At 54.2% G+C, this 27,183-nt stretch overlaps 2 protein-coding genes across 6 annotated transcripts in view; one reads left to right on the top strand and one right to left on the bottom strand.

Annotated features, from left to right (window-relative positions):
• The first annotated feature begins 3,536 nt into the window (after positions 1 to 3,536).
• Positions 3,537 to 10,332, top strand: PLEKHB1 (pleckstrin homology domain containing B1). Of its 4 annotated transcripts, none has more exons than XM_037376071.1 (7): positions 3,537 to 3,649; positions 4,768 to 4,827; positions 5,314 to 5,466; positions 6,405 to 6,507; positions 7,428 to 7,467; positions 8,348 to 8,453; positions 8,897 to 10,332. In XM_037376071.1, exons 2-7 carry the CDS (start codon positions 4,791 to 4,793, stop codon positions 9,031 to 9,033), a joined length of 576 nt encoding a protein of 191 aa, XP_037231968.1. In that variant the 5' UTR covers positions 3,537 to 3,649; positions 4,768 to 4,790; the 3' UTR covers positions 9,034 to 10,332. The 4 variants fall into 4 exon arrangements, with proteins under 4 accessions (XP_037231968.1, XP_037231967.1, XP_037231966.1 ...); XM_037376070.1 differs by having other exon boundaries at positions 4,765 to 4,827; XM_037376069.1 differs by lacking the exon at positions 3,537 to 3,649 and adding an exon at positions 3,776 to 3,943.
• A 5,940-nt stretch (positions 10,333 to 16,272) lies between these two features.
• The window catches only part of RAB6A (RAB6A, member RAS oncogene family), a 67,885-nt gene continuing 56,974 nt past the window's right edge, over positions 16,273 to 27,183 (bottom strand). For both annotated transcript variants that reach the window (XM_037376074.1, XM_037376073.1), the window contains exons 7-8: positions 21,741 to 21,807; positions 16,273 to 18,324 (exon numbers count right to left, since the gene is read on the bottom strand). In XM_037376074.1, the coding sequence (XP_037231971.1) occupies positions 18,260 to 18,324; positions 21,741 to 21,807 (132 nt within the window). In that variant the 3' untranslated portion in view covers positions 16,273 to 18,259. The remainder of the gene's footprint in view (positions 18,325 to 21,740; positions 21,808 to 27,183) is intronic.

Genomic DNA, 27,183 nt, shown 5'->3' with positions numbered 1-27,183 from the left:
TGCTCCAGCCCCTCCGGGTCTGCCTGGGGGTGAGGGGCCCAACGCTGAGCCCAGGGCTCGAGGGGTGGCTGCACCAGGGCCCAGAGGATGATCACTGCCCTTTTAGGAGGGATTGGCAGCACTGCCTGGTGCACACAGCTACAAGGTGGGTGCAAGGTGCATCACAGCAGCTCAGTGCCCTAGTTTTAGGGTGGGAAAGGAGTATTTTGGGAAAGTCCTGGTGTCTGGGAGACAGAGAATTCCTATGGGTCTTTCCCCCAGGGCTGACACCAACACCCACATCTCCTCCCCAGTCCCTCAGAACATTAATTGCTGTTTGAAGTATTTTGCTTTTTTGTGAAGAATCACACCAGCAATTTTGTTTCCCAAGCAACTGATCTCGAGCACCCCCCTAGGGAATCAGGGAATTGGGATGGGGCTGTCCCCAGGGCAGAGCAGGGGTCATCATACCCCAGGCTGCTTGCTTCAGTTTCTCACCCCTTGGACATGCTGGCATGGGGTGGGCGGTGTTGTGAAAATAATGTCAAAGGAAAAATTTCTCCTTGCATGTTTCTTCCGCAGGGCGGAGGATGCTGGCAGCGCTGATGGGACATGCTCAGCCACAGTGACGCCCAGTGTTGGAGCCTCCAGTAGGATCTGGGGGCTCTTTAACAGCCCCCGGGGGGGCAGGGGTTATCCCCCCTGGAAGAAAGGTACTGACTTGTCCCAACGGCAGATGTGTGTTAGTAAAAGAAAGAGCAAATGTTGGGGTGACCTCACCTGGGTTCCAGCATGGGGGTAGCATATCCGAACCCCCAGAGCAGGAGGAGACAGGGGAGATCCACTGGGGAGGTTCTGTTTTCCTACATCATGTGAGACATGGGAAAAGTTTCAAAAATCCTTTGTTTCATATCCCAACCCCAAGGCTTTGGCTGGGATGGGGGACATATCCACCAGCACCGAGCCAGCGCTCTGTAGCAGCTTCTTGCTGTAACAACCACCCAGGTGAGGCATGGATGGAGCCCAGCTGGACAAAAGACAAACTGGCAGTTTCAAAGTCCATCTCTTCTACTAAGCAACACCCAACTGCAACGGAAAACAAGGGGAAATCCGTGATTTGGCTACCCTGAGCCAAGAGCCAAGTCTGTTCCCATGTTGCATCCTCTCCCTTCTTCCACCTGCGCAGCTTTGCCAGCTGAAAATAAATTCCTGGCTCCTCAGCTCACTATTTTCACCCAGCGTGCCTCAAACTTACCCCAAATAACTGGAAAAAAACGGCCACCAAACCCCAGTTCTCAAAAAATAAATAAACCAGGCCCCCCAAATCCTGCGCCAGCATAATTTTCTTCCCCAGTGGAAAGCAGAGCGATTTGGCGACATTTTTAATGGTACCACGTGTGGTTTGCAGTCTCCAACGCCTGCCTTTTCAGCCTGTCCATCACAAACGTGTGGGTTGTGTTGATGTTTGCTCCCTGGAGGCTTTATTTCTGTTCTTTTTCTTTGTAGTTGTTGTTGTTGTTTCCCTCCTCTCCTTCTTGGAATAAACTTGATGTCTTATCTGCCAGCTGACCAGGGGCTGCAGCCAAGCAGAACCCATTAGTGCGGTGCTATAGATTTTCAACCCCATGAAAATCTGCTGCCATTTTAAATAGAGCATCTATTTATTTCACTTGGCGGTGTGTCCTTTTGCTGTCAAGGAGACAAATTATTCCAGTCCTGTGGCAGAGCTCACAATAACGTGGCAGAAAAGCTTGGAGAACAATTTATACCAAACTGTGGCATAACATCTACCTATAGAGCGGCAGCCCGATACCAGTGGATGGCCCAGAATAAATCCACATTTCAGCCCAAGTCCCTTCCTAAGGGAACTTTTTTATTAAGTCATTGCAGAACAAAGTATCTGGCCTGGACCTTGATTTCTCAGCGTGCATCTCTAAATATTTAGCGTGACCAGGATGTTTTGCAGCCCGATAACCAGCATGGAGGGATGCGCAAGGCTGCACGAGCGTGCCCCAGCCGATGGGGTAATTGCAATTTAACTCCTTTATAATTAATCTGCATGCTGCTGGATTAATCTAATTCCTTCTGCTGTTCACCACAGCAAAGCCAGTGCTGGAGGGAGGGAAGGGGAAAGGGGTTTTGCATTGAAAAACCTGCTGGAATAGATGCGGGGTTTTTTGTATTAAGGGCTGGCATATTCTTAATAAACACCTTTGTCATCAGCCTAGCCTTAACTATATATAACCTGACCTGTATTTTAAGCCACATAATGCCAGCCAGCTGCCAGGGATTGCGCTCACTGAATTGTCTTGGGCCTGTTTCCAGTGTGCGCGGGGAGCCACAGGAAATGTGCCGTGTTTCCTTCCCCGGGTGGCAAAAAAAGACTTTGGAAGAGGCGCTTGGGCTGCCACTGCAGGCTTGTCTCGATGGAAACGCATCCCTGCCCGCACGCAATTCCTGCCTGCCTGCTACGGCTAATGCCTGCACATTCTCCTGGGCATGCCCTACATATGTGTATGGAGAGAGAGATATAAAATATATAGCCATTCCTTCTTTTAGGGAAGGAGTGGGTAAGAGGGGTTCCCTGCAGTTCCCCAGTCTGCACTTTCCAAACCTGCCTGGGGGCCGGGGACCGTGCCTTTGCCAGCTGCTGGCCGGGCACAGGGATGCATCCCAGGCTCTCCTTCACTCCTAACCTCCTTATTTTTTTCTTTTCCCAACAGGTTTGCAAAGCCTCAGCTGTCTCGAGCAGGGTGAAGGGGTCCAGTAATGTGCAGCAACAACGATGTCCAGCAGCTTTTCCAACCCTGCAGCCTTTGGGCACCTGTGACTCGTGCCTGCCTGTCTCCAGAGCTGAGGATAGTTTTGCTCTGAACTCCAGCAGGAGCCAAGTCACACCTCGATTTTAACCCAGAGGATAACTTGCTCCACTTGGAAATCCAAGTTAGACGAGCACTTAGGTACTTAAAATCGGGGTTGCTCCCAGTTTATGCTCCTGCCAGTGGTGTGCCCCTGGCGCTGGCTCCAGCAAGATCCTATTGTGATACTAAACGCTCCCTCAGACCCATTCCCAGCATTGGAGGAGGGTCCTGCATCCCCCAAGCATCTCATGGGCCAGTGCCCAGCTCCGGTCTCACCTCTGTGTGAGGCAGGAGACCCCCGGGCACCCCTCGCTGCCCTAGGCTTAGCTTTGTGGCTCCCGCTTGGGCTGAGCCATCCCGAGGGCACCCACACTGCTGCCACCCGCGCACGGGTTACGTACGTACGGTCCCCGTTGTCCCACTCCGGAACCCCTCGATCGCCCAGCCTCTCCCGACCGTGCGGCTGCTCCGTCTCCGGAGGAAAAGGGGAGCTCTGGGGAGAAAGTGGGGCTTGGAGGTGCTGGATCCCTCCTCGGTGGGTCACGGCTGAAGCAACCACGGGCACCGCCGGCGGCACCAGCCCCGCGGCCGCGCAGGCAGCGGGCAGCGGCGTTTGGGGGGATGAATCGCTAAAAGGTGACATTTTCCGCCGGGCCGGTACTTCCAGGATGCTCCGAGCGCCCGGAGCCGCCGGCGCGGCCCCGCCCGCCCCTGCCGGTACCTGCCTACAGCTCCCGGCGGGCAGCGCGGGCGGGCAGCAACGGGCAGCAACGGGCAGCGACGGGGACCCGCCGCGCCGCCTCCGCCCGGTGAGGGGGGCGCGGGGCGGCTCCGGGGGGCTCCGGGCTGGGGGGAGGCGCGACCCCCGGGGGATGGGGTACCGGGGATGGGGGTAGCAGAGACGGGGGTTGTGGAGAGCCGGGGTCCCAGGGGATGCCAGTACTGAAGGATGTGGGTACCAGAAGGATGCAGAAAGGGAGCGCCCCAAAATACGGCTACGGGGAGATGCCAGGGGATGGGGGCACCAGGGGATGGGGGACGAGGGCACCAGATATGGGTACCAGGGGGCTGCAAATACAGGGGGATAAAGGTGCCACAGAGCTGTGAGTACTGAGGGATGGGGCACCAGGGTAGGGGAGGGTGCCAGGGGGGTGAGGGTATGGGAGGGGGAGGGTACCAAGGGCCGTAGGGACCCAGGGGCTGTGATTTCAGGGAGATGTGGGTACCAGGGGGATGCAGACAGCGGGGCCTCGGACTCCAGGGGGAATGTGGATACCTGGAGATCCAGGCACTGGGTACCATAGGTACTGAGGCACAGAGCTGCCGGGGGGGTGTCTGCCTTGGCCTGCCCCTGGACCAGGGGGGGATGCAACCAGGTGGTCCTGGAAACCATCCTGGGGTGCTGGGGTCCGTGGCTGAGGGGTGGAAGGGGGGGCTGTGGCACCACTCCTGCCTGGCCCTGGGGTGTTGGCTTTGCCTGGGGACCTGGGGAGCGATGACTTCATGGCCTTATTAAGGACTCATTTCCATCCAGGCACAGAAAATAAGTGTGGCTGCCGTCTGCCATGGAAAGTTACTGGGGCTGTGGGGAGTTACTGCCTGTTTTCATACGTGGCCCGGATTTCTCAATTTACCTCCATGGGATGATAATCCCTAAATCCCAATGAGATTAAAGGCAGAAAGAAAGGTGGCTGGTGTTCCTCCTCCCTGCCTTTGCCATGTTTCTCAGATGATGAAATCCCACGTCTGTCTAACCCCGATTAACCCATGTGCGTGGCTCATCCCCCCTATAAAAAAAGGGGCAACAAGGGTGAATGTCCAACCGACTTCACTCCCTGGAGTGCAGGGAGGTGGGAACCTGGGGGAGAAGCCGCAGGCGAGGTGGGAGCTCCTGTTTTAACTCCCATTATTTTTCCCACGCCAGCAGGTCCGGAAAACCCTCCTGCAGCCATGGCGCTGGTGAAGAGTGGTTGGCTTTGGCGGCAGAGTAAGTGTGACCCCCGAGCTTTCCAGGTTGGAAGTCCCCCCAAAAATAAACCTGGAGAGATTTTGGCTACAGGATGCCAGGAGAAGGCGTTGGGGGGATGGGCCCCAACCTGGGCAGTTAATCCACGGTGGAGAGGAAATCACGGCTCAGCCGCTCACAGATTTATGTAAGAGGAGAAAGGGAACGTCTGCCATGAAAACAGATGCGTGGCTCCACGTCCGGGACTGGATCTGGTCCCACATGCACGGCGGGGCAGCAGCAACATGCCCTGATGGCTTTTTTGGCAGCCCTTCTTAATTTAAAGCCACCTGGTCATGCTGCCCTGGATCCCGTGCCAGGCACAGGTGCCCTGCAGGACGCAGCGGTTCTTGCAAGGGGCAGTGGGATCTGGCTGCAAATTTGGGGGATGGCATTGGGTCTCGTGAGCATGCTGGGCATGTCCCCGTGGGCTTCCTGGGGTCCTCTACCTCCTCCCCATCCCGACAGGCTCCATCCTGCGCCGCTGGAAGAGAAACTGGTTTGTCCTCTACCTGGATGGCAGCTTGGTTTACTACCACGACGAGACGCAGCGTGACATGGATGGCCGGATCCACGTCAAATACAGCTGCCGGGACGTGAGGACTGGCCGTGAGTGCAGAGGTGAGCAAAGCGCCACGTCCTCAAGCCCCATGTCCCCAACCCCAACCCGCGCCGGGCTCTCCGCGTAGCCGTAACCCTTTAAAATGATGTTCTGCTTGTGCACGTCTAAGGTACCCCAAAAATAACCCAAGCGAATTCACCCCTTTCTAGCTCCCAGCCAGCCAGGCCGTCCCCCATGAGGTGCACATTGCATCTTCTGTTGCTTTTCCACAGGGAAAGGAGGAGAAACTCTCCTCCTGGTTTGTGCTTGTTCAAAACACGATCCCACAGCCCTGACTCATCCCTTGCCGTCTCGCACAAACAAGGAGAACAAAGCAGGAGCTTGGTGTGGCCCCGGCAGCCCACGGCCACCGCACAATGCGCCTTTCTTGGGCTGCGAGCGGTGGTGGTGAAGCTGGGATGCCGCGGTGGGAGCACAAACCCAAAGGTTCATGCGCACTGGAGGGTCCTGCCGAGCGTCGAGAAGGGGGGGAAGATACATGAGCCTTTTGGGTTTAAGATTTTGTTCTTGCTCAAGCTCATGATCTAGCTCCAGCAGCATCTCATGTTTCTACAAAACGTGGGTGCCTGCTGCAAGCTGGCAAATTAAAGCAAACATAGCTCGGCCTGGTGGCCTGATCGGCGATTTTCTGCCCTTCCACTTTCTACCGTGGGGGTGGAAGTTTCTGCTCGCCAGCTCTTTGCTTGTGTTGGCTTTTAACCTTTGAGATCCCGACTGGGTCTCACAAGTTGAGACTGAGCCAAAATTAAACGCAAATCGTGAGCACAGCGTCCCAGTTTTTTAACCATCGCACCCATTAGCAGCACATGGTGGGGGCTGCTTGTGCTGGGGGTAATCTGGAGGCTGCCCCTCTCCCTGAGAGGGTCTGTGGACAGATGGGAAGGGTCTCTGGGGCACCTCCTTTGCTGAGGCTGGATCCTGTCCCTTCCATTTCCAGATGTGCAGCCACCCGAGGGGAAGAGCCGTGACTGCTTGCTGACCGTCGTGCTGCGGGACGGCTCCAAGACGACACTGTGCGCCGAGAGCGAGGATGACGCCGTGTAAGCTGAAATCCCACCGCGGCAGCACTGAAATCCCCTCAGCAGCTTTTTCATCCGAATTATCTGAGCCTGGAAAGGGCCTTGGCCACGCGAGAGCCCTGTCCCACTTGCCCTGCGTCCCACCCGTGGCTAAAATCCCACACAAGCCCCTCTGTTTCTCAAACACCCATGTTTGCTTGCAGGGCGATAGGTGCAGGTGAAGACTCGGGTTTCCTGCTGAGTAATTCCAAGCCAAAAGCAGCGATGTTTAAACAGTTGGCCTCCTGCAGGGTGGGTTTCCCTCATGGATGAGAAATCGCCTCTTGGGCTGACCGAGGATCACTGGGGAAGGGTTTTAATCAGTATTTGGCAATGAATAGCGTGAAAATGAAGTCCCTACTGGCTTAAGGCCATGCCAGGCAGGAAGAAACACCCACTTCTAGCACTACTCCCCTTCTATTTATTTCTGTAACAATTAAGAATTCTATTTTTATAAAACCTGAACTTTTAAATAAAAGTTTAAGACATTTATTAAAAAAAAGAAGTGGGAAACCGTCAGCTGATCTTAGACAGAGGGATCATTCAGCTGGGCCAAGTCAAGCTTGATCAACTGAGCTTGACCCTAGTTGTGTGAAAATTCATCCGCTACCCCCTTTTCCCCCCAGTTTAGATGTAACTTTCCTGCCGGCAGCAAATTGTTTTAGCCGGGGCCATTCCCAGGGACAGCATGTAGCCCCTGTGCCCATCCCTGCGGCGCGGGGTACCTCCTGGCACCTTCCCATCCCCACCTGTTAGCCCAGTGCTGGGCTAACAGGGAATTAAGATTCACGCCAGTGCCACGGCCTCATCCAGGTCACCGGGGGGGTTGGGGGGCTGTGTGTGCCAAGCAATTACTGCCCCCCAGCACCCCCCAAAAACGGGTCCCTCTGTTTTGTTTGCAGCGCTTGGAAGATGGCTGTGCTGGAGGCTAAATCCACCCCGGTGAGGCTCCATCCCCCCAAGCAGGGGCACCATCCAGGCACGGGCTTTGGGCAGGGTGGGGGTGACACCAACCCCCGGCGCCCCCCACCAGGGCTGATGCTGAGCACGGGGTGGCCCCTGAGACCCTGTGCCCATCGGGCACAGAGAGGAAAGCCCCTGGAGCCAGAGAGGGTGAAGAAACGTTAGTGACACAGCAGCCTGCTCGTGGTGCCACCAAGGGAAGGTGGCAGTCAAGGGTGACCCTGTGCAGAGGTGACTGGCAGAGGCACGGTGATGGGGACACAGTTACTGTGACAGGGGACACAGCTCAGGTGATGGGGGCAGAGTTAAGGTGACAGGACACGGTTAAGGGGGATGGTGACAGTTAAGGTGACAGGACACAGCTGAGGTGGCAGGGATGCAGTTAGGGAAATGGGGACAGAGTTAAGGTGATGGGGCAGAGTTAAGGTGACAGGACACAGCCAAGGTGACAAGGACAAAATTTAAGGTGACTGGGAAATGGTTAAGGGGAATGGCGCCAAGGTTAAGGTGATGGGGGCAACACATAGGGTTACGGGGACACAAGATGACAGGGACATGGCAAGGTGATAGGGCAGAGTTCAGGTGACAGGGGCAGAGTTAAGGGGCACAGGGGCAGTCAGGGTGACCTACGCGCAGCCAAGCAATGCGGGTGCCTGAGCAGAGGCTGCCCCTGGCATTTTGGATGCTCCGGGCCCCCCTCTCAGCAGCGCAGGGGAACCCCGGGATTCAGGCCCCCACCACACACGGGGAAACTGCGGCACCGCTCCGGCCCGGCCCCACCGGCTGGACCGTGGCTCCGCCGCATGCGTGCAGCCCCGCTCTGCACACCAGCCTCACGCCATGCTCCTGCCGCTCCCAGGTGCACGTCTACGACCCCTACGACGACGACTACTACCAGACGGTGCCCCTCGACTCCCACCAGACCGCCTACATCAGCTCCGGTCACTACGGCCACCAGTATGGAGGTGGGTGGCCCCAGTTGGTAGCACGGGGGCAGTGGCCGCATCCTGATCCACCCCATCCCTCCCCAATGTTCGTTTGATGCTTTGACTTATTACCAGCTGGGGGATGCTTAATTTGGCCGGGGTGGGGGGGGTGGGGGGGTGGGCTGCCCCCCTTGGCACACGGAGCCCCTGAGGGATGGTTTCGCGGTCTGGGGATTGATGCCTGGCTCCCGGAGCCGCGGGGCTGAGCCCTGGCCAACTCGGTGCATGGTGGCACATTCAAGGTGGGGCTGGGGAGGGGACGGCGGAAGGAGCCATGGCTACACAGGGGATGCAGGTGACAGCCAAAGCTGGGGGTCCCTCTCCATCCCACCCCTTGGGGGTGCTGCTGGCAGCGGGGGGGTGCCAGGAGGATGGCAGCCCCTCATCACCTCCCCCCGCTCACCCCCCTTCTTGCCTTGCAGCTCCTGGGGTGACCCACGTCATCGTGCGCGAGGATCCCTACCGGGTCTCCGGGGACCAGATGGCCTTGGGGCTGCTGGCGGGGGCTGCCACTGGCGCTGCCCTCGGCTCCTTCATGTGGATGCCGTGCTGGTTTTAGCAGCGCCCTGCCCTCCTCCTGCAGGATGTGCCCCCCCCCCAAGCCGGGTCGCAGCCCCCTGACGTGGCCCCCTTTGCCTCCCCAGCCCAGTTTATCTCGCCCCCGGCTTGGTGCCTGCTATGAGCCACCCTCAGCCTACTGAAACCAGCCTGCTCAGCCCCCTACCCCCTGGGGACACAGATCCAGCCCCAAACCCACCCCAGAGCCCCTCCCAGCTCCAGCTTTTGCATTAAATAACCCCCACGTGCTTCAGAGACCCCCCCCAACCCGCCCCGCCAAGACCCCACAGCATTCGATTCCCATCTGCAAAGGGCCTGGGGAGCTGCCTGGGCCGTGGGCAGGCGGGAGGGCACAGTGCCCCAGCCCCGCTCTGCAGGGAGCTGGCTGCAGAAACACTTGTTTTTTGGAGCAAGGGGAATTATCTGGGGGGAGGTGGCTGAATATTTTTGCAGCCCCAGCTGGGCCAGGTGAAGCCCACCGCAGAGCTGCTTTTTAACAACTTTTTTAGGGGGAGGCGCCAGCACTAGAGCAGGTGCTGACATGAGAGGCAACCCCAGGGGTGCTTGAGACAGGTTATGTTCACAGTTAAGGGGGATGAAAACCTTTGCTGGATTTTCACCCCCTTTCCAGCCTCGCGCCCCCCCCAAGGGCTTGGCCAAGCTGGAGAAATGGTGCAACCTCCCCTGGGAACTGGGCTGGGAAGAACTCTGGGAATATCGTGGTTTCCCCAGCCAAGCAGCAGTCACTGTGGGAGGGACACAGAGCATCTCGAGTTTCACTCTGAATTTTGGGAAGGGGAAGAAATCACCTGGGGACAAGGGTAGATCTCCCTGGGGACCAGGGACCCTTTCTGGCAGCCGACCCAGGGCTGTATAAGCAGGGATTTAGGGGGAGCACACACAGTCCCTTTGTGTGACCCTGAGGCCAGGGGACAAGCAGCAGCTCACCTTTGCGTTGGGCAGCACCAGGCAACCGTCGATGGAATGGGGAGAGGCACAGCTGCCAAGCATCGCCCTTGGAGGCAAGATTTTATCCCCATCGATATGAAACAAATTCAAGAATTACAAATAAAACCCACAGCTAGATTTAAAAAAAAAAAAAAAAAAAAGAAAAAAAGAACCAAACCAGTGACGCCAGCGCCCCAGCCCGCTCTCGCTGTTGGAGCCCAGATCGGTTCACTCTGACAGCTGAGAGGGGATCGGGATATCTCAAACCACTGTCCTCATCCTCCCCGGCCTCCCTCGCCTCGCTGCTGCTGCAAACCCGCTCCCCTCAGCTGCATTGATTTTTGAAGAAGAAGAAAACAAAAAAAAAAAAAAGAAAAGAAGAAAAGCGTGCTATCCGCAGTCTAATAAAGGCAGCGAAAAATGACAGCCAGCCTGTGGGTGAGTGCGGGTTGGGGGGGGCTGTCCGGCCTTGGCGGTCTCCAGCGGTGGGAAGGTTCGGGTCCCTCTCAAGAGCTGTGTGCGGGTGTCACCAGCTCCCCCCTCTCCTCCTGCACCCCTTTTCTGCCCTCCCTTTTCCAGTGGGAGCACCGAGGGCAGCTCACAGGGAGGGACGGGCTGCTGGGAGGTTCAACACCCCCCTCTGCTCCTTCCAAAAACGGGGCTCAAGGAGACCTCGCAGCGCCCAGACACGGCCCCGGCACCGTGGGGTCTCGGGGGTCCCACTTGCAGCCTCTGAACGTGGCATCATGGCCCCGAAGAGAAGCAGAAAAGAAAAAGCCACCTGAGAAATCCCGCTGGCCGTGGCTCTGCCGCGGTGCTGGAGAACCACAACCACATGCTGGCAGAGCAGCTCCATCCTCTGCATCCCAAATTCAGACCCCGCGGGACGAGCTGCCTGCGCCCGGGAAGGGATCCGCGCAGCACAGGCCCTGCCAGCCCCGCCTTAAAAGCATCGCTGGGGCTGGGGACCCTGCGGAGAAGCCGAGGGCGGCTGCCCCCTGCGTTTCGAAAAAAAAGATCAGCATTTTCTAAGCCAGGGATTGAGGCTTTCCCCCAGGGTCCCGCCACGGCTGCGTTAATCCCAGCACACAATCCCTGGCTTTCAAGGGGTGGAGAGGAGAAGAATCCGGCTCCATAAGCCCCCTCGTCCCTTCTGCCTTCGCCCATTTCCCAGCCCATTTCCCGCAGGCGCACTCTCACCTTCACGCCTCCTGCCGCACCACGCGCTCTCTTCCGCCGCCGATCCCCCCGTTCCCCCGCGGTCATTCCTGCTGCAAGGAGGCTCTGGACAGAGAAGGGAAACAAGCAGCCCAGGACGTTTGTAGGATGGACGTCAGATGGGAAATGAGCTGCACGGAGCCCGAACAACGCTTGGTCCCCATCTGCAGGAGGCTGCCATCCCGCCTTCCAACCTGTTTCCCATCGTCACCTCCACCCAAACCTGTCCCTGCCGGGCCAGAAGACCCTTTGCAGGGTGTCGTCCCTGCCCCCAGCCCCAAAAGCAGGGCGCTGGCAGCAACAGCTCCTTCCTCCACGCAGCTGGGAGCGAGGGGCACAGGGCAGAGGGCCGGGGCATCGCGGCCAGCCGGGGAGGGCACCCACCTCCCGTCCCCACCACCGAGTCCCAAGTCTGGTTCAGCTCCAGGGGCTGACCCAGCAACAATTCGCACCAATGGAGACTCCCCGGTGCCGTCCCGGCCGCTGGGAAGCGGGAGCAGCGTACGTGGCTGCTAACGAAGCAGCCTGGGACACGGAGCTCCCTGGGTCCAGCCCAGCTCCGGTGGGAATAAAGCACCCGAGTCTCAGCATAATAACCCGTGGGTGCAAGACAGTTTGGGCTGAGTAGGGACAGGCCAAGCAGGGGGACATCCCCTAAAACCTTTTTCCTCAGGGACTTCAGCCATCCTGAGAGCTGGCAGATCTGGGAAAAGGCCGGAGGTTTTCCCAGGTAAGCACCAGCACCAGGCCAGGAGCTGTCAGCAGGCATTCACCGCACAGGGCACACAAGCCAAGGGTGAGACACGTCTGGAGATGGAATCATCTAGAAATGCTTCAAGAGCAGCATGACCTGGCGAGTGGCACTCCTTTCCACGCCACGTCCAGCCACTGACCTGCCAAGGCTCCTTCTCTCCCGCTCAGACAGAGCCCTTCGCTCCCTGTCCCCGCAGTACCTCAACATCCCGGGGCTGATCCTGCTTCTCTCCCGCCGAGCAGGGCTGTGCCACTCTCTTGACAGCCCAGGGACACCAAGGGATCCAGCAAAGCCACCGAGAAGGGCAGCAACAGACCAGCACGCGCCTCCAGCAGCAGTTCCTGGGGTCTTCACGCTGTCGGTGGGAGCAGCTGATGGCAGCCAGACCCTTCGCTAGGAAGCTAAACGAAGGAGCAATTAAATATGTTAAAAATAAATTTGGAAGCACAATCAACAGAAACCATCATCCACAAAACCACCTGGTTTGGTTTCTGCTCCACTCAGGCCTTCGCCCGCAGAAGGGCTTCCTGGGGGCTTTTGGTGCCAACTGGGACCGACACTGCACAGGACCAGAGGGACGGTAAGTGCAGAGAAACAGAAATTAGGGTTGACCCACTCAGTTCCCAACTCAAATGCAGACTCCCACGACCCCTCTCTCCTTGCAACGAGAGATGCTGAATCACCAAACACTGGCCAAAGCCCAGAACAACTCCAAACCCCTCGGAGACAACGATTAACGCGGCAGGGTCCGTAGTAAGGAGCAGGCATGAGCGGTTATGTCCAAGCGTGCCCACAAACAGCCTTGTAAGATCAGTCCCCGAATGTCACAGCCGTAAAATCAGCTGGAGGTCGCTTGGCCCTCGCTGTGACCAAAACCTCCTTATCTGGAAAAAAAGCAGCCGCATCACAGGCTGCTACACCTCGGCAAATGTCAGGATCAAGCCCAAATTTCCACCCATGCCCTCTTCCCGAGCTCGGATGCACGTGGGAAAGATCAGTGCCAAGTCCAGCACCAGCCCCAGAGCACCGATAAATACCGTCGTATCCCTCCAACACCCTGTATCCAAGGACACACAGCGCTGCGATGGACTGACTGGCTGCGCAGGGGGGGGATAGAGAGTGATTTCACTGCTTTAATTAGCAGTCATTTTAATCAAGCCTTTAATACAACCCTCGTTCCAGACGCACTCTCCGGGTGGCTGACAGCGAGCACTCAAAATGGTTTTAATTTATACCCAAAACCTCAGAAACAGGTGGCAAGCCAGGGAGCCTGGGCTCTGAGACAGCACTCGTGCAGCATGTCCTCCCTCTGAACGCAGCAGGGCAGAGCCACGGGGCAGCAGAAGCATCACCCAGCTGCTTCCACCCCGAGCTGCCTTCAGCCCTGCCCTACTCCTCATCCTCCAGGGAAAGGGCAGAGCTGCTCCTGTCACTGCGATTCAGCTGGTGTTTAACTCCTGACATGCCTGAGCCAGGCACCAGTCTGGGCAGTCGGTTATGTTCAGCTGCTCCAAGATCCCAAATACCTTACAAAAAGCTGTGTTTGACGCACACTCAGAGCAGGGTGGGGAAGGGTAAAGTGGCTGGAGGGAGGGGGGGAATAGGTAATTTTGCAAACAGATGAAAACCCGAGCCCAGCAAGCCTGGAAACCCCAGCTGGGGCAGTGACGGTGCGGCGGAGGAGGCTGAGCACCGAGGGCCGCTGTTTGCAGCCGCTTTCCTGGCTGCGGGAGCGTCAGCAGCCTCTGCCGCAGCCACGCTGCAGGTAGCACGGCAAGGAGCAGCCTGCCCACCGCCCCCCACCCCCATTTATCTTCCTGGTGGGGCTGGTTCATGCTCAGCATAGAAAAAGGTGCTGCTGCACCAGGGAGAGCCCTCTGTCTAGTTTGCTGAGGAACTGGGCGCTGGAAGCAAAAGCGACGCTGTGCAGCGAGAGGATGGCGTCAGCCGCTGCAGCAGCTCTGCAGACGCTGCAGCATCTCCAGCCCAGCAGAATCAGGGCTGACCCTAAGGCGGAGCAGACAAAGAAGCCATCGGCAAAGACCAGCATGAGGCACGGAGCATCCGAGCCAGCCGCTCCCCATCTGACTTTATAGCTAATAAAAACCAGCCAGGCTGGGAGCAGAGGGCTTGACCCGCCACAGCCACAGGGCAACGGCCAGGACCAGCAACAACCAGGTGCCTCCAGCCCACGCCTTGCTCGGCGGCAGCCCCTTCTCTGCAGATGAATCCAGCTCCCTTTCAGAGTGGGGAAACTGGGCCACCAGTACGTGGGGCGAGCCCCACGGCTACAGGCAGCGGCAGGGTCGTTCACCAGCGAGGGGAGCAGCGAGGAGGGGCTGAGCCCGTGGCCCTTGGGTGTTACCCAGGAGACAACACCCACTTCGTGCAAATTCAGCTCCTGCCAACAGATCGAGCCTAAAGCCCACTCCCGAGAGGCGAGCCTGTTGTTTTCAGACGCTCAGGCCCAGGGAACAGAAGCTCCCCCCAGGGACAAAATCCTTCCCCAGTGACCTGTCCCTGCAGGGCTGCCGCCCCATCGCTCATTTCAGCACAGCTCCACAGCTACCAGACTACGTTCCAGTTCCTCGCTCGTCAAAGTTCACAACCAATTTATCGACGGGCCTTTTAATACAGAACAACAATGGACAGAGGTTAGGCTGCCAGAGCCAAACCAGCGTATTCCCCTTGTCTCCTTTGGGAAATACAAGGATAACTCCATCAAAGAGCATCTGGTACTGGTACTCACCTCCCCGTTCCCACAGACCTCATCTGCCGTCTCCAGCAAGGTGGAGGCTTAAGGAGGATCCTCCGCAAGGAAGGTGGTGGGGCTGGTCCACCCGCGCTCACCCGGCATCGCAGAACGGGCACCCAGGGAGGCTGAAGCAGGCAGCGGGGAGGCCGCACAGCGGCCCGAGTCACCTTTGCGAAAAGGAACGGAGGAAACTGCTGGATTGCGAGAGCCAGAAAGGACCAGAAAGGCGCAAGTGCAGCAGGCAGAGGACATGCTCTCTGCGCCCATCCTCGACACCACCCGCCCACCGCTGGAACAGCCGCTGGGCCACCACACGGAACCGGGGAACAGTAAGCACACAACTCCACCATCCTTCCTCCAAAAACAGCCACCCCAAGCCTTAACTCCTGCCATTAAAAAAAGCTTCCAGCATCGCTTCACACGCGAAGAGCATGAGCGAGCAGCAGCAGCCTGACCCTGCACCCCCACCAGCCTGCCTTCGGATGGACGTACTTAGAGAAGAGACCCAGAGCTTTCCAATGAGACAGGTATTTATTTAGTTCAAGCGCTAAGGATTTTGTCGTCGTCGTCGTTGTTTCATATTATCAAACAGAGCTGAGGTACCAGTGACATTCCAACATGAAGAAAAGGAACCTTTTTCCCCTTATACAATTTCTCCAATTACTTGTATCAAGACAAAAAGTGAGTAATGGAATAGCTGCATAACGTACTGTACAACGATCAAGCCAGAGTGGGGAGGAGAAAAGAAACAGAGCAGAAACCTTCACTGTTTACAAAATCATCGTTAAAAAAAAGTCTGTTCCCATGGTTCTACTGGCTGTGTCGATGGAGGGAAATAAAACTGAAACCTAAAACCTGATAGACAGAGGGTGCAAGGAATTATGGTGAAAAGAAAAATAAATCAGACTGTGTTGCTCCTGTGCTTACTTCGGAAGTGTCTTTTCTCTGGAAAACTGGGATTAGGACAGGATTGAGTCCTGCAGTCACGTTAAGCACTGTCTATCAGCAAGGACATGCATTAAACATACCTGGCTGTCCTGAGCAGACCTCAGGGACCTCCTGGGGGATAAATGCCAAACAACTGACGACTCGTCCTCGTTCCTGCAACCAGTGGGCTGCGCTGAACGCGGAGCTCACGGGCACGCTCCTTTCTAGACCTTTTTTTAGAGCAAGTTGTAAGGGCCCATTGAACAAACCTGCTCGCAGACGTGCGGCCGCTCCCCACAAGCGGCTTCCATTAAAAGCAGCCGAGCGGCTCGTCCGCTGTAACCCGTGTGTACTAAGCCAGCTCCTTGCAAATCCAGTGCTTAAAGCTTGTAACTATGGGGAAACGTAGAGGTTTGATTATATCTGAGGCACAAATGTGCTTGTGGAAAACAGGCAAATGACCACCAACGTAAGTCGCATGAAGAACCAAAGGAAAAAAAAAAAAACAATAACCCAAACCAAAATGAAAAAGCAGCAAGATGAACCATTTCTGCACAGTGAAGAACAGTACAATACAGGAAAAGTAGCCAGGTTTCCTTCCCCCCAAGAGCTTCTTTTAAATAAAGAATGATCCTTTGTCACATATCATTGATGTTTATTTCAAGACATGCCACGTCAAAAAAACTCGCCTTTAATATTGCATTATAAAAGCACTTTACATCTCATTCTGCCTTTAAGTTATTGTTGTGCAGAGTTGCTATAAACCCAGGGCAGGGCACGAGTCTAGCATTCATTTCAGGAACGAAGAATTCCAAATCTTTTATGCCCATTTCCTGGTGAAAGTGGTGATGAGGACGATTCCCTTTCTTTTCCCCGGTTGGTTATTTTAGATGGTAGAGGGGCAGAAGAGAACAAAGGAGGAGCCTGAATATTTGCTTGCAATTGTTCATTTAAGTAGCAATCGCAACACAGACTCAAGAATTCCTTCCTGCACTGTAACTCAGCCATATTCACCCAGCAAACAATGTATTTACAATTGTGTTTATTAACTTACACAGCAACTTCACAATGACTAGTAAAGATTAAAAGGGTGCACTTCTAGTGTGTTCGATTCCGTGTTTCTCAGGTAGCTACATCTCGCAACATCAGCAAAGCTCTAAACAGATTCCTCAGCAAAACAATACAAAAGATAATTACTGAAAATAGTAAAAAAATTAAGCCAAGAAATAAATATCAAAGAAAAATGGTTAATGGTAAGCCTAGTTAAATAGAGAACTAAATTACTAGTTATTTAACCAAACTATACAGCTCTAGTGAACCAAACTAAACCAACTTGGAAGACGGAACATAAAAAACCGCTAAAAAATAAAGGCATAAATCTGCATAATCAGAAGTTGGTTTCCATCCTATTAAACTCCCTTCCTTTCCATCTAAGATCTCCCAACTAGATTTCTGCATGATCAAAGCAAACACCCCTTCCCCAGTCCACCTACGGCCACGCTATGGAAAAAGCGGGTGCCATTCCCCCTTCTGCCACCCCCCCTCTCCCAGCCGTGAACTGGCCTGTGAACACAGCGTCTCCGCTGGGCCATCCAGCCGCTCTTTCCTCCTTCTGCCAAATTTAAAAGGTTTCAATCCGCTTTGGCAGGTGTTACTGCCAGTCCCGAATTCACTTAAGTCTTTTCCCTAAAAAAAAGAAGCAAAACGCTTTCTCCTCCAAACAGCTGAAACATTACGTTCCTATCTCTCGGGCAGTAATAATTTACCTCATTGGTGTTCTACATAAAAGGAAAAAAAAATGCTCGTAAAACTCATCTTGCACTTGAAAAAATATTTCCCTGTTCCCTGCAAGTGTTTTGCTAATGCACATCCACCCTCTCCTTCCCCCCAAAATCCTCCAGAAGCCATTCGTCCCATTCCGAAAGACACTCTGCATTTCTCAGTATGCTTTCTCGGAAAAGTGTTCACGTTGCCTCTGCAAGAACTAAAAAATCCAGTAGCCTTTCACGGTGTCGAAACCCCTGCTAAAGTTGGTTTCCAAAAATGTTTGGGGGTTTGAAAACCGGTCAAGACTATCTCTGCTCAAAAGATTAAGAGCTTGGTTTTAATTTATTTTTTTTTATTACTGTAAGGATAAGCATTTAACCCTCAGCATATGCCACCTCCGCTTGCATTTCTGACTGCTGTCCAGTCACTTCCAGTTTGTTAGAGAAATCAAATGGGTAAGGTTTGCAAGCATTCTTCTGCACATACATCTTGTCTAAGTCCAATCCAAAACTTACTCAGTTGCCAACATTTCAAAGTGCAATATCATAACATATTAAAAAAGGAACAAATATTAAGAAATTGTACCTATTTATTTTTAAAGTTATAACTAGAATACGCTGGAATATTTTGGCTTTTTTTTTCTTATAAATAATGAAGACACTGACATTTTCTTTGTGTGTGTGTGTGTGTGTGCTTGTGAAGCTAATAGATCATCTCCACGAGACAGCCAGCGATGATGAACTGCAATACGTTATTACTGAAAGGGGAAGGTTCAAGCCAATATTCACACTGCAGTCAATGAAGAGTAAAGGGAGGGAAAGCAGTGATGTTCTGGAGAAAGGTAGAAGCCACATGGTATTAGCAGGAACAGCCTCCTTCACTGACAGGCTGCTCTTGAGGCTTTTCCAGTTTTATGTCAATCACTGGAAGAAATAAGTTAAGGCAAACAGATATCCAACTCTTTCCCTACCGAGCACAGGTGGAGCAGGATTTTGACTGGCGTTTTCAATTCAGTCGCTCCCACCAAAATATTTGAAAAGTATTTTCAAAAGCTCCTAAAAAGACCAGCTCCCAACCCAAGTCAAGACACAAGGTTTCCCAGCAGCCCCTCCTGCCCTGGCATCGGCAGGCTCTCAAGCACGCAGCAGAAACAACGTCAGACCCCAAATGCCTGTCTCTAATCAGAGTTTGCTCTTCTCCTACAATTTCTTCTTTGAAATCAACGCTAGACTCAGTCTTCCAGCACCTCCAGCTGGTGGGCACCCAGGAGGATGTGGCTCAAAGAACAGCGAAGCCCTGTGGAGAGCAGAGGGCTGGAGAAACCCATGGAAGGACAGCTCGCCGCCTCCTCAAACTCCTGCTCCTCTGTACTTAACGGCCAACTGGCCAGTACTTCCCTCTCACTCCCCTGTCCATGCTCAGCTCTGGGGCAGACGGGAGAGGCTGTTCGGGTTTGAAACCTGGAGGACTACGAAGATGATGAGGGGCTGGAGCATCTCCCTGATGAGGAAAGGCTGAGGGAGCTGGGGCTGTTCAGCCTGGACAGGAGAAGACTGAGAGGGGACCTCACCAATGCCCACAAATATCTCAAGGGTGGGTGCCACGAGGACGGGGCCAGGCTCTTTTCAGCGGTGCCCAGCGACAGGACAAGGGGCAACGGGCACAAAGTGCAAGACGGGAACTTCCATCTGAATGTGAGGAAGAGCATCGTTCCCCTGAGGGTGACGGGACACCGGGACAGGCTGCCCAGAGAGGCTGTGGGGTCTCCTGCTCTGGAGACATTCAAACCCGCCTGGACGCGGCTCTGTGCAACCTGCTCTGGGAGAGCTGCTTCAGCAGGGGGGTGGGCTGGGTGGGCTCCAGGGGTCTCTTCCCACCCCGGCCACGCTGTGACTCTGTGGACACGGATGGCAGCGTATGCTCTGCTACGAGAATCCCCTGGCAGCACGTTCTAGCAAGGCCACTCCTCCTCACGCTGTGTGCACCACTGACCCCAGGTACTCACACCAGCACGGCTCGCAGCTGGAACGCTCCATGTGTGCCATCCTGAACTCGCCCGTCAATCCTCCCTCTAGCTAAAGCGCTCTGCTCACCCCACGGCCGGCCAACAAAACGCCTGCAGCTCCCTGGACGTGACCCTTGCGATGGCAGCTAATGCCCAACCAGAACAGCAGGTCACAGGACAGCATGCTGCCCTGAACCAGCCCGGCCGAGCTGCTCCCCCTGTGGCACTCCGTTCCTGAGCGATGCCCTGCAGTTACAAGGCTTCCGTCGCCTTTCACAGGGGGGCTCGGAACGCTGGTCCCCCAACCCTGACTCACGGCCGTTCAGCACGAGTCTCAAGCGTTTTCTCTTATCAGTTAACACAGAGGTAAATAGGTCACACAGCTGGTACTTCCAACTTATTTCTTCAGGGGGTTGAAGCTGCTTTTTCCAGAGGTTAGGAGGAAAAGAAACATGAAAAGGGAAACAAAAGACCAATAATTCATCCTGAATATTTGGCCCATTTGGCTAATCTGAACCTCAACCGATATTTAAGTCAGAAGTGCTCAAAATGAGCCTTCATGACCGAGCATGAGCAGATCAAGATCCTTGAACCCTCAACGTTCTGCAAAGAACCTATGGGAAATCCCCCACCATTAATCCCAGCACAGCTGTCTGGGAGACAATCACATTCCGTTTCTATTACCTGCAGTCTGCAGCACGTCCGATTCGAAGCGCCCTTACTGCACTCCCATTTAGACACCAGTGATCCAACCCCCTGACAGGAAAACCACCGGCCCATCGGCCAGAGCCTATGCATTCTACCGCCATCCTCATTAATAAAGCTTCTTGCTCGTTAACCTTTTGGTGACCTACGTAATGAAATATTTTTGATCAATCAAGTCCACAACACACACAAAGCTTGTGCCTTAGCAGTTGCAATCCACAGCTTCCCAAATCCTCCTTTCTCCTATGCAGCAAGAAGCTCTATAGATGTACTTTCAGCACCAGGCTCGTCCCCCTCCCACAGTTCCTGCTGCATCCTTCCTCCAAAGCACCTTTTCTCCTCCATTTACCAACTGCCAGTTACACGATCCCTGCTGCAAATAAAATTCACAAGCCTGAAGAAGTTCCTCTTCTCACAAAAGCTCACCCACTTCTAGCATCTCATCAACTCTTTCAATCCAGATGCAACGTAACCCCTCTTTGCTCCCACCACTGCGGGAAGTACCCGCCGCGATTATCCCCGCTCTCTGGCCATTCCAGCACTCTTGCTGCAGGAGGAGCAGCACGCGGAGGCAGGCAGCCCTCTCTCCACCTCCTGCACAACCAATCCAAGCGAGCAGAAATGGGTATTCAGGTGGAGCAGAAAGAAGTTCTATGATAACCAAGCCGCTTCTTACACCCTCAGAGCTCTGCCGAACAACCGCAGCTCCGCCTTGTCCCAAGCCACCCACAAAAGCGCCTACATGGGTTTAAGTACCCTCCCCAACACAGCCAGCTGCCCAGGTAAGCCATTCAGATTCAGCCACACTGCTTGTTACGCAGCAAACTCCGTCCTTTCTCCATCCCTTGTGCCACCTCCTTTCCCTTGCCCAAGACTGATCCCTTCAGTCGAGCATTCTCCCCCTTCCCATCACACAGACGCCGGCCCAGAGCTGTCCGGGGTCGCGTGCTGCAGCAGGCTGCCCTGGGAAGTTACGGGATCTCCATCCTTGGAGATTTCTGAAGTTTCCCTGAAGATGACCCTGAGAAACTGGCCTGATTTGGGAGACAGCCCTGCTTTGAGCAGAAGGGTTGAAGAAAGAACCCACAGAGGTCCCCTCCAACCTAGCTTATTCTAGGATTCTGCAAGCCAGACCTGCAAGAACCACAGAGTTTTTTCCAGGCCTCTTTGCAGCCGTTTTCTGCCACTCCACCCCCTTCCTCCCCACATCTAAGCTGCTCAAACACCAAGCAAGGAATCCTTCTGGATCTGTTCGACTGCACCCTTCTGCACCTTCCCGCTGTCCTCCTGTCAGCCTTCATTCAGTTGTCGTCACTTCTACACCACCCCACGGCCCTAAGCATCCCTACCTCTCCCGCTCTACGCTAGAGGCCTCCACCCTCCTCGTCCCAGCCTCCTAACACACCCAGCCTTCTTCCTCAGTACTTCAAGCTCAAACGTTACTTGCCCCTACTCCCCCCCGCAGGCCTCCTTTTGGGATGTCCATAAGCTGACCGAGGGCTGCAGGAGAGACACCGCTCCCTCCTTCTTCAACCTTGTTGTTCAGGGCCTGCATTTTCCTTGTCCGCAGTAATGCCTGGCAGCGCTTTGCCACCGCTGAATCACACAGCACGGCCGCATAAAGGATACTGTCTTCTCTACTTTTGTCTTGTGTGCTTTCCATTCCAGGCAAGGCAGCTGCCACGCGTCGGAAAAGCTGCAAAAAACACACAGGGAGCAGATCAAAACAATTGTACTTTAAAAGAGCGCACCCCAGTTGATACAGTTCAAACAATGATTCGATACATCCTTCGGTACTATTTACACTGCTTACACCAAAAAGCCTGACACCAAATATAACCTTTATTCTTAAGAAATGGCAAACCACATTACTGTTGTGACTGAAGATCAAATGTTACCGGCTATAAGCAGCAAACCTTCCATCACCTTCTCTGCAAATATGCTCTGTTTAGAACGCAGCATCTCCACCTAAGACCCCCCACACATGTCCACAGACCCCAACAACTCGACCTTCACACCTCCACAGAGCCTTAGTTACACAGGAGCACGGACACACTGATTAAGTCAAACACAGCATCCAGGAATGTGTCACCAACATTGGCCAAGCTGCCACAGACAGAAGAGCGTCAGAAAACGGGACTTATGCAATGACACCCCCTTCTTCCAGGCTCCACGTATCTGTGGCTCAGGCTCCCTGTGAACCAGACAAAGGATCTTTCTTTCAGGCGTTTGCCCAGTCCTTTTCTGAGCACCCTCAAATTTTAGCATCCATGCCACCGTTACCGTATACCCACACTCAGAGTATGAAACACGGAACAGGAACATCTGCCAAGAGCACCTGCAATCCCAAAGCAGCTGTTCTACCTCTCACTTGAACACTGCCTCCAGTTTCCCAGCAAGGTCTTCGCTCCAAACTTTCTTCATAGTTTTTTTCCACTTGAAGGAGGCTGAGAGGTAAGACTGAACAGGACTAATTCCCTCTCCTGCATTTCCTACCTTTGCCGCTCAGACTCGTGGCTCCCACAAGGCTTTTCCCCAGTCCTCTGGGTGAGAAGCCTACAGATTTGCCCACCATTCGTGCACGAGAATTCACTTGAATTTCCTGAGCCCGCAACATCCGTCTCCTCCGCACAGGAACAGCACCGTTAGGGACTGCCCTTCAGCTGAGTGTGATTTCTCTGAGAAGCTCCATGTCCGGTGGCTAGGGACCACCCAAGCCTGACCAGTAACATTCACTTTTTCACATACCTTGGCAAGCGAGTGTGCAGCAGGGCGAGAGGACAGGACAGATCAGACGGACGGAAGGATAGAGAGCACCTTCACTATGCACTGGGGTTATCAAATGACTACCGAACTGGTTTTTACTTTTGAAGAACAGTCCTAACAGAGTTTTGATCCCATGCTGATGTGTTCAGCACACACCCATTTATGAACATCTGACACCCACTGCATTCATATTTTTACAGAATTACAGACATTGTTACTACTATGTATTTCTTGCCTGTGTGTTATCAAGCATGCAGGACACTAAATGTTCCCAAGCATTCAACATCTCCATCCACCACGTCTTAAAATCACCCCACTGCATGCCCAACAGCAGCTCAGGAATCCTGAAACACAAGGTGCAAGCCTGACATCAGCCTTCATGTCATAAATTGACATTACTGCACTGAGAGGTGGTCCACGGCAACCTCACAGAATTCAACAGGGCCACGTGCCAGGTCCTGTACCTGGCTCAAGGCAACCCCCAGTATCAGTACAGGCTGGGCGGAGACTGGATGGAGAGCAGCCCTGCCAAGGAGACTTGGGGGTGCTGGGGGATGAAAAGCTGGACATGACCCAGCAATGTGCGCTCGCAGCCCAGAAAGCCGCCCGTGCCCTGGGCTGCATCCCCAGCAGCGTGGCCAGCAGGGCGAGGGAGGGGGCTCTGCCCCTCTGCTCCCCTCTGCTGAGACCCCCCACAGCGCTGCGTCCAGACCGGGGGTCCTCAGCATCAGAAGGACACGGACCTGTCGGAGGCCACAGAGCTGGTCAGAGGGTTGGAGCCCCTCTGCTGTGGGGACAGGCTGGGAGAGCTGGGGCTGTGCAGCCTGGGGAGGAGAAGGCTGCGGGGAGACCTTAGAGCAGCTGCCAGTGCCTGGAGGGGCCGACAGGAAAGCTGGGGAGGGGCTTTGGGCAAGGGCAGGGAGTGGTGGGACAGGGGGGAATGGCTTGAAGCTGAGAGAGGGGAGATTTAGGTTGGACATGAGGAAGAAACCCTTCCCCGTGAGGGCGGCGAGGCGCTGGCCCAGGCTGCCCAGAGCAGCTGTAGGTGCCCCATCCCTGGCAGGGCTCAAGGCCAGGCTGGACGGGGCTGGGAGCAGCCTGGGCTGGGGGGAGGGGGTGGGACTGGGTGGTCTTGAAGGTCCCTTCCAGCCCAAACCCTTCTGTGATTCTGAGTATTTCAGTCCTCTCCTCGAATGACACAAAGCTAAACCACTTACTCCCACAGAAACCCTCTGTCAGTCTGTTTATATTATGAAGGTTCAGGCACCTGAACAGCTTTGCAAATCAGTGCCTGAGTGCTTTTCAGATGTGGCCCTGAATGTCCAAACGATGCTGGGAAGACATCAAAGCAACTTTGTCAGCTTGACAAGTACCCTCCAAGCTTATCGGAAACAAGTGCCCAGGTTTGTCAGGTGTGGCTGTAACCTTTGCAGGGCAGGACAAACACACTGTGCTCGCTGGTGCCTGACCTTTGCTGTCACCACTCTTTGTTACTGGCTGAAGAGACTGCTATGTGGGGAGAGGACAATACTGACAGGTAGAAGGCAGCAAAGCCACTTCTTTGCCATTCCCATCATCTCTCATCTCATCATCTGGAGCATCTCCCTGATGAGGAAAGGCTGAGGGAGCTGGGGCTGTTCAGCCTGGACAGGAGAAGACTGAGAGAGGACCTCACCAATGCCCACAAATATCTCAAGGGTGGGTGCCACGAGGACGGGGCCAGGCTCTTTTCAGCAGCGCCCAGCGACAGGACAAGGGGCAACGGGCACAAAGTGCAAGACGGGAACTTCCATCTGAATGTGAGGAAGAACATCGTTCCCCTGAGGGTGACGGGACACCGGGACAGGCTGCCCAGAGAGGCTGTGGGGTCTCCTGCTCTGGAGACATTCAAACCCGCCTGGACGCGGCTCTGTGCAACCTGCTCTGGGAGAGCTGCTTCAGCAGGGGGGTGGGCTGGATCACCAGAAGTCACTTCCAATCTCCTGCCATTCTGTGATCTCCCTCATAGCCACTCCAGAAACCATCTGCAGCATCCTCACCCCTTTTCCACCTCCAGCAACACCCCTTTGTAGGCATACACTGAAATCCAGACGAAGGAGAGAGGTCTGAGAAGCTGGTCTGTGATGTATCTCACTGATTTTAGCCAACAATTTCAAGGCAAAAAAGCTTAGTATCCCCCCTTAAGTTTCTGTTAACTTTGGCCGTTATCCTTAGCCTCACTGAAAAGTTCAGGCAAATTCTCATACGCCACCAAAGAAGTAACAGAGATCATGTCAAAATTCCAGATGCTAAACTGTACTAGGCACCGATGGCTGAACAGACAGCAGAAATGCACAACTACCCAAAAGCGTAAAGGCAAGAGAGACTTCCTGGTCAGAATTAAAGATAATTTTAGGACAGGGAGAAGCTAAACATTGATCTAAATGTAATTCTTGTACAAAAAAACGTCCTATCATTTGAACTCACCACTTCTTGTCACTTCATCTGCTTGCCTTATCTCAACACCACTCTCCACTGTGCTTGAAAAAGCAACGTGAGTATAACTTTCCAAGCATTTTAAAACCAGTCAGACATGAGCACTTTGGCCTGTAAGAATGAAATGGGGGAGAAGAAAGAAGCTGCAGGCTTTCAGAGCCATCTCCCATTGCATCCTCACACTCGGTATTACTCTTCCTTGCCATTCCAGTCAGGTAAGAGGACAGCACTGCCAACCCTTCGCTTTATTACTTTTCAAAAGGCTTTTAGTTCACTCGGTACAGCACTAGACTATACGTTGTAAGTTTTTTGCATCTTTGAGATGATAAAGGAAGTAACTGAGGTTCGATCTCATCTTCCTCTGGAAGCCTTAAAAGTTTTAGTACTATATTTGCATCCACAAGCGCTTTGTAGTCTTGATGCTTTCTTTGCCTTTAACAGTCTTCAATAAACTTCCTGACTTGATCACATTTGGGTACAGAAGGTTCTGACTCTCCTCCTTTACTGGGCTTTGCCCCTAAGATTACTTCTACTCTCAAAGTGTTCAATATTCAGTGAGCTTTCACAGGTTAATTAATGGATCTCAACTTCAATTTTGTGAAAGAGAATGGCTTTGTGACTTCAGGGGGGGGGGAAGAGAAAAGGATTACTGGACAGCCACCAGGCTGCACTGCAAAATATTCACATACCATCTACAGTTACACTCTCAGAAGCGTACTAGTATGTTTTCAATGCATAAAATAGATGATAGAGTAAACTCTGCTCCTCTCTGGCACATCACACCACAGCTACATCGATCCCTATTAGCTCTGCAGGGGAAGATCTGTTAAACCTCTTGCGCCTCCAACACACACGCTCCTGCCGACAGCCAAGTCATACATCAAAGGTAGAGAATGGAGCAAATCAGCTTACCTTCGCTCACAGTACACTGGGGTTTTTTGCTCATATACTGCAGTCTTAAGAGTAATTTTGGCCCAGTTCTTGACACAGAAGGTTTGGGGGAGAAAAAAAAAAATCTCATCCATTTTAAGGATGGATATGTAACAGAGTTTGGCACAATCCTACCAGGTTGTGCCTAAATTAGATTGCTCGCTTGACATCTCTGCTTTGATAGCAAGAAGGAAATGCATCATTTTGAACAGCTCTTTGCTGATGTCATGCACTTTGAGATCCTAGGCGGAAACAGCATTACAAAAAACAAAATTGTTTTAAACTCTGGCATTGCTATTGATTTGCCCCTTGTAGAATATTGTGGTGGGCTGACCCAGGCTGGACATGAGGTGCCCACCAAAGCTGCTCCATCGCCCCTCCTCAGCTGGGCAGGGGAGAGAAAATGCAGCAAAAGGCTCGTGGGTCGAGATGAGGACGGGGACATCGCTCAGCAATTACCATTGTGGGCAAAACAGACTCAACTTGGGGAAATTAATTTATTACCAACTGAATCAGAGCAGGATAATGAGAAATAAACCCAAATCTTCAAAACACCTCCCCCCACCCCTCCCTCCTTCCCGGGCTCAACTTCACTCCCAACTTCTCTGCCTCCTCCCCGCCAGCGGCGCAGGGGGACGGGGAACGGGGGCTGCGCTCAGTCCATCACACGCTGTCTCTGCCGCTCCTTCCTCCTCAGGGGAAGGGTCCTCACACTCTTCCTCTCTCCAGCGGGGTCCCTCCCACGGGAGACAGTCCCCCACGCACTGCCCCAGCGTGGGTCCCTCCGGTGTAGAATCCTCCCCGGGCTGCGGGTGGGGGTCTGCTCCCCCGGGGGCTCCAGCACGGGCTAGGGGCACAGCCTGCCTGGCCGGGGGCTCCAGCACGGGCTGGGGGCACAGCC

Source organism: Falco rusticolus, chromosome 2, assembly GCF_015220075.1.
Source record: "Falco rusticolus isolate bFalRus1 chromosome 2, bFalRus1.pri, whole genome shotgun sequence".
In the NCBI taxonomy this organism is placed as follows: domain Eukaryota; kingdom Metazoa; phylum Chordata; class Aves; order Falconiformes; family Falconidae; genus Falco; species Falco rusticolus.
This window is presented reverse-complemented; position numbering and strand designations above follow the sequence as displayed.

Excerpts from the sequence above, each read along its gene's own strand:
- PLEKHB1 (XM_037376068.1), top strand. The coding sequence starts at position 3,790 with ATGTGGGTACCAGAAGGATGCAGAAAGGGAGCGCCCCAAAATACGGCT. Across the intron at positions 5,467-6,404 it reads GACTGGCCGTGAGTGCAGAG|ATGTGCAGCCACCCGAGGGG; the intron begins GTGAGCAAAGCG and ends TTCCATTTCCAG. Across the intron at positions 7,468-8,347 it reads TGGAGGCTAAATCCACCCCG|GTGCACGTCTACGACCCCTA; the intron begins GTGAGGCTCCAT and ends TGCCGCTCCCAG.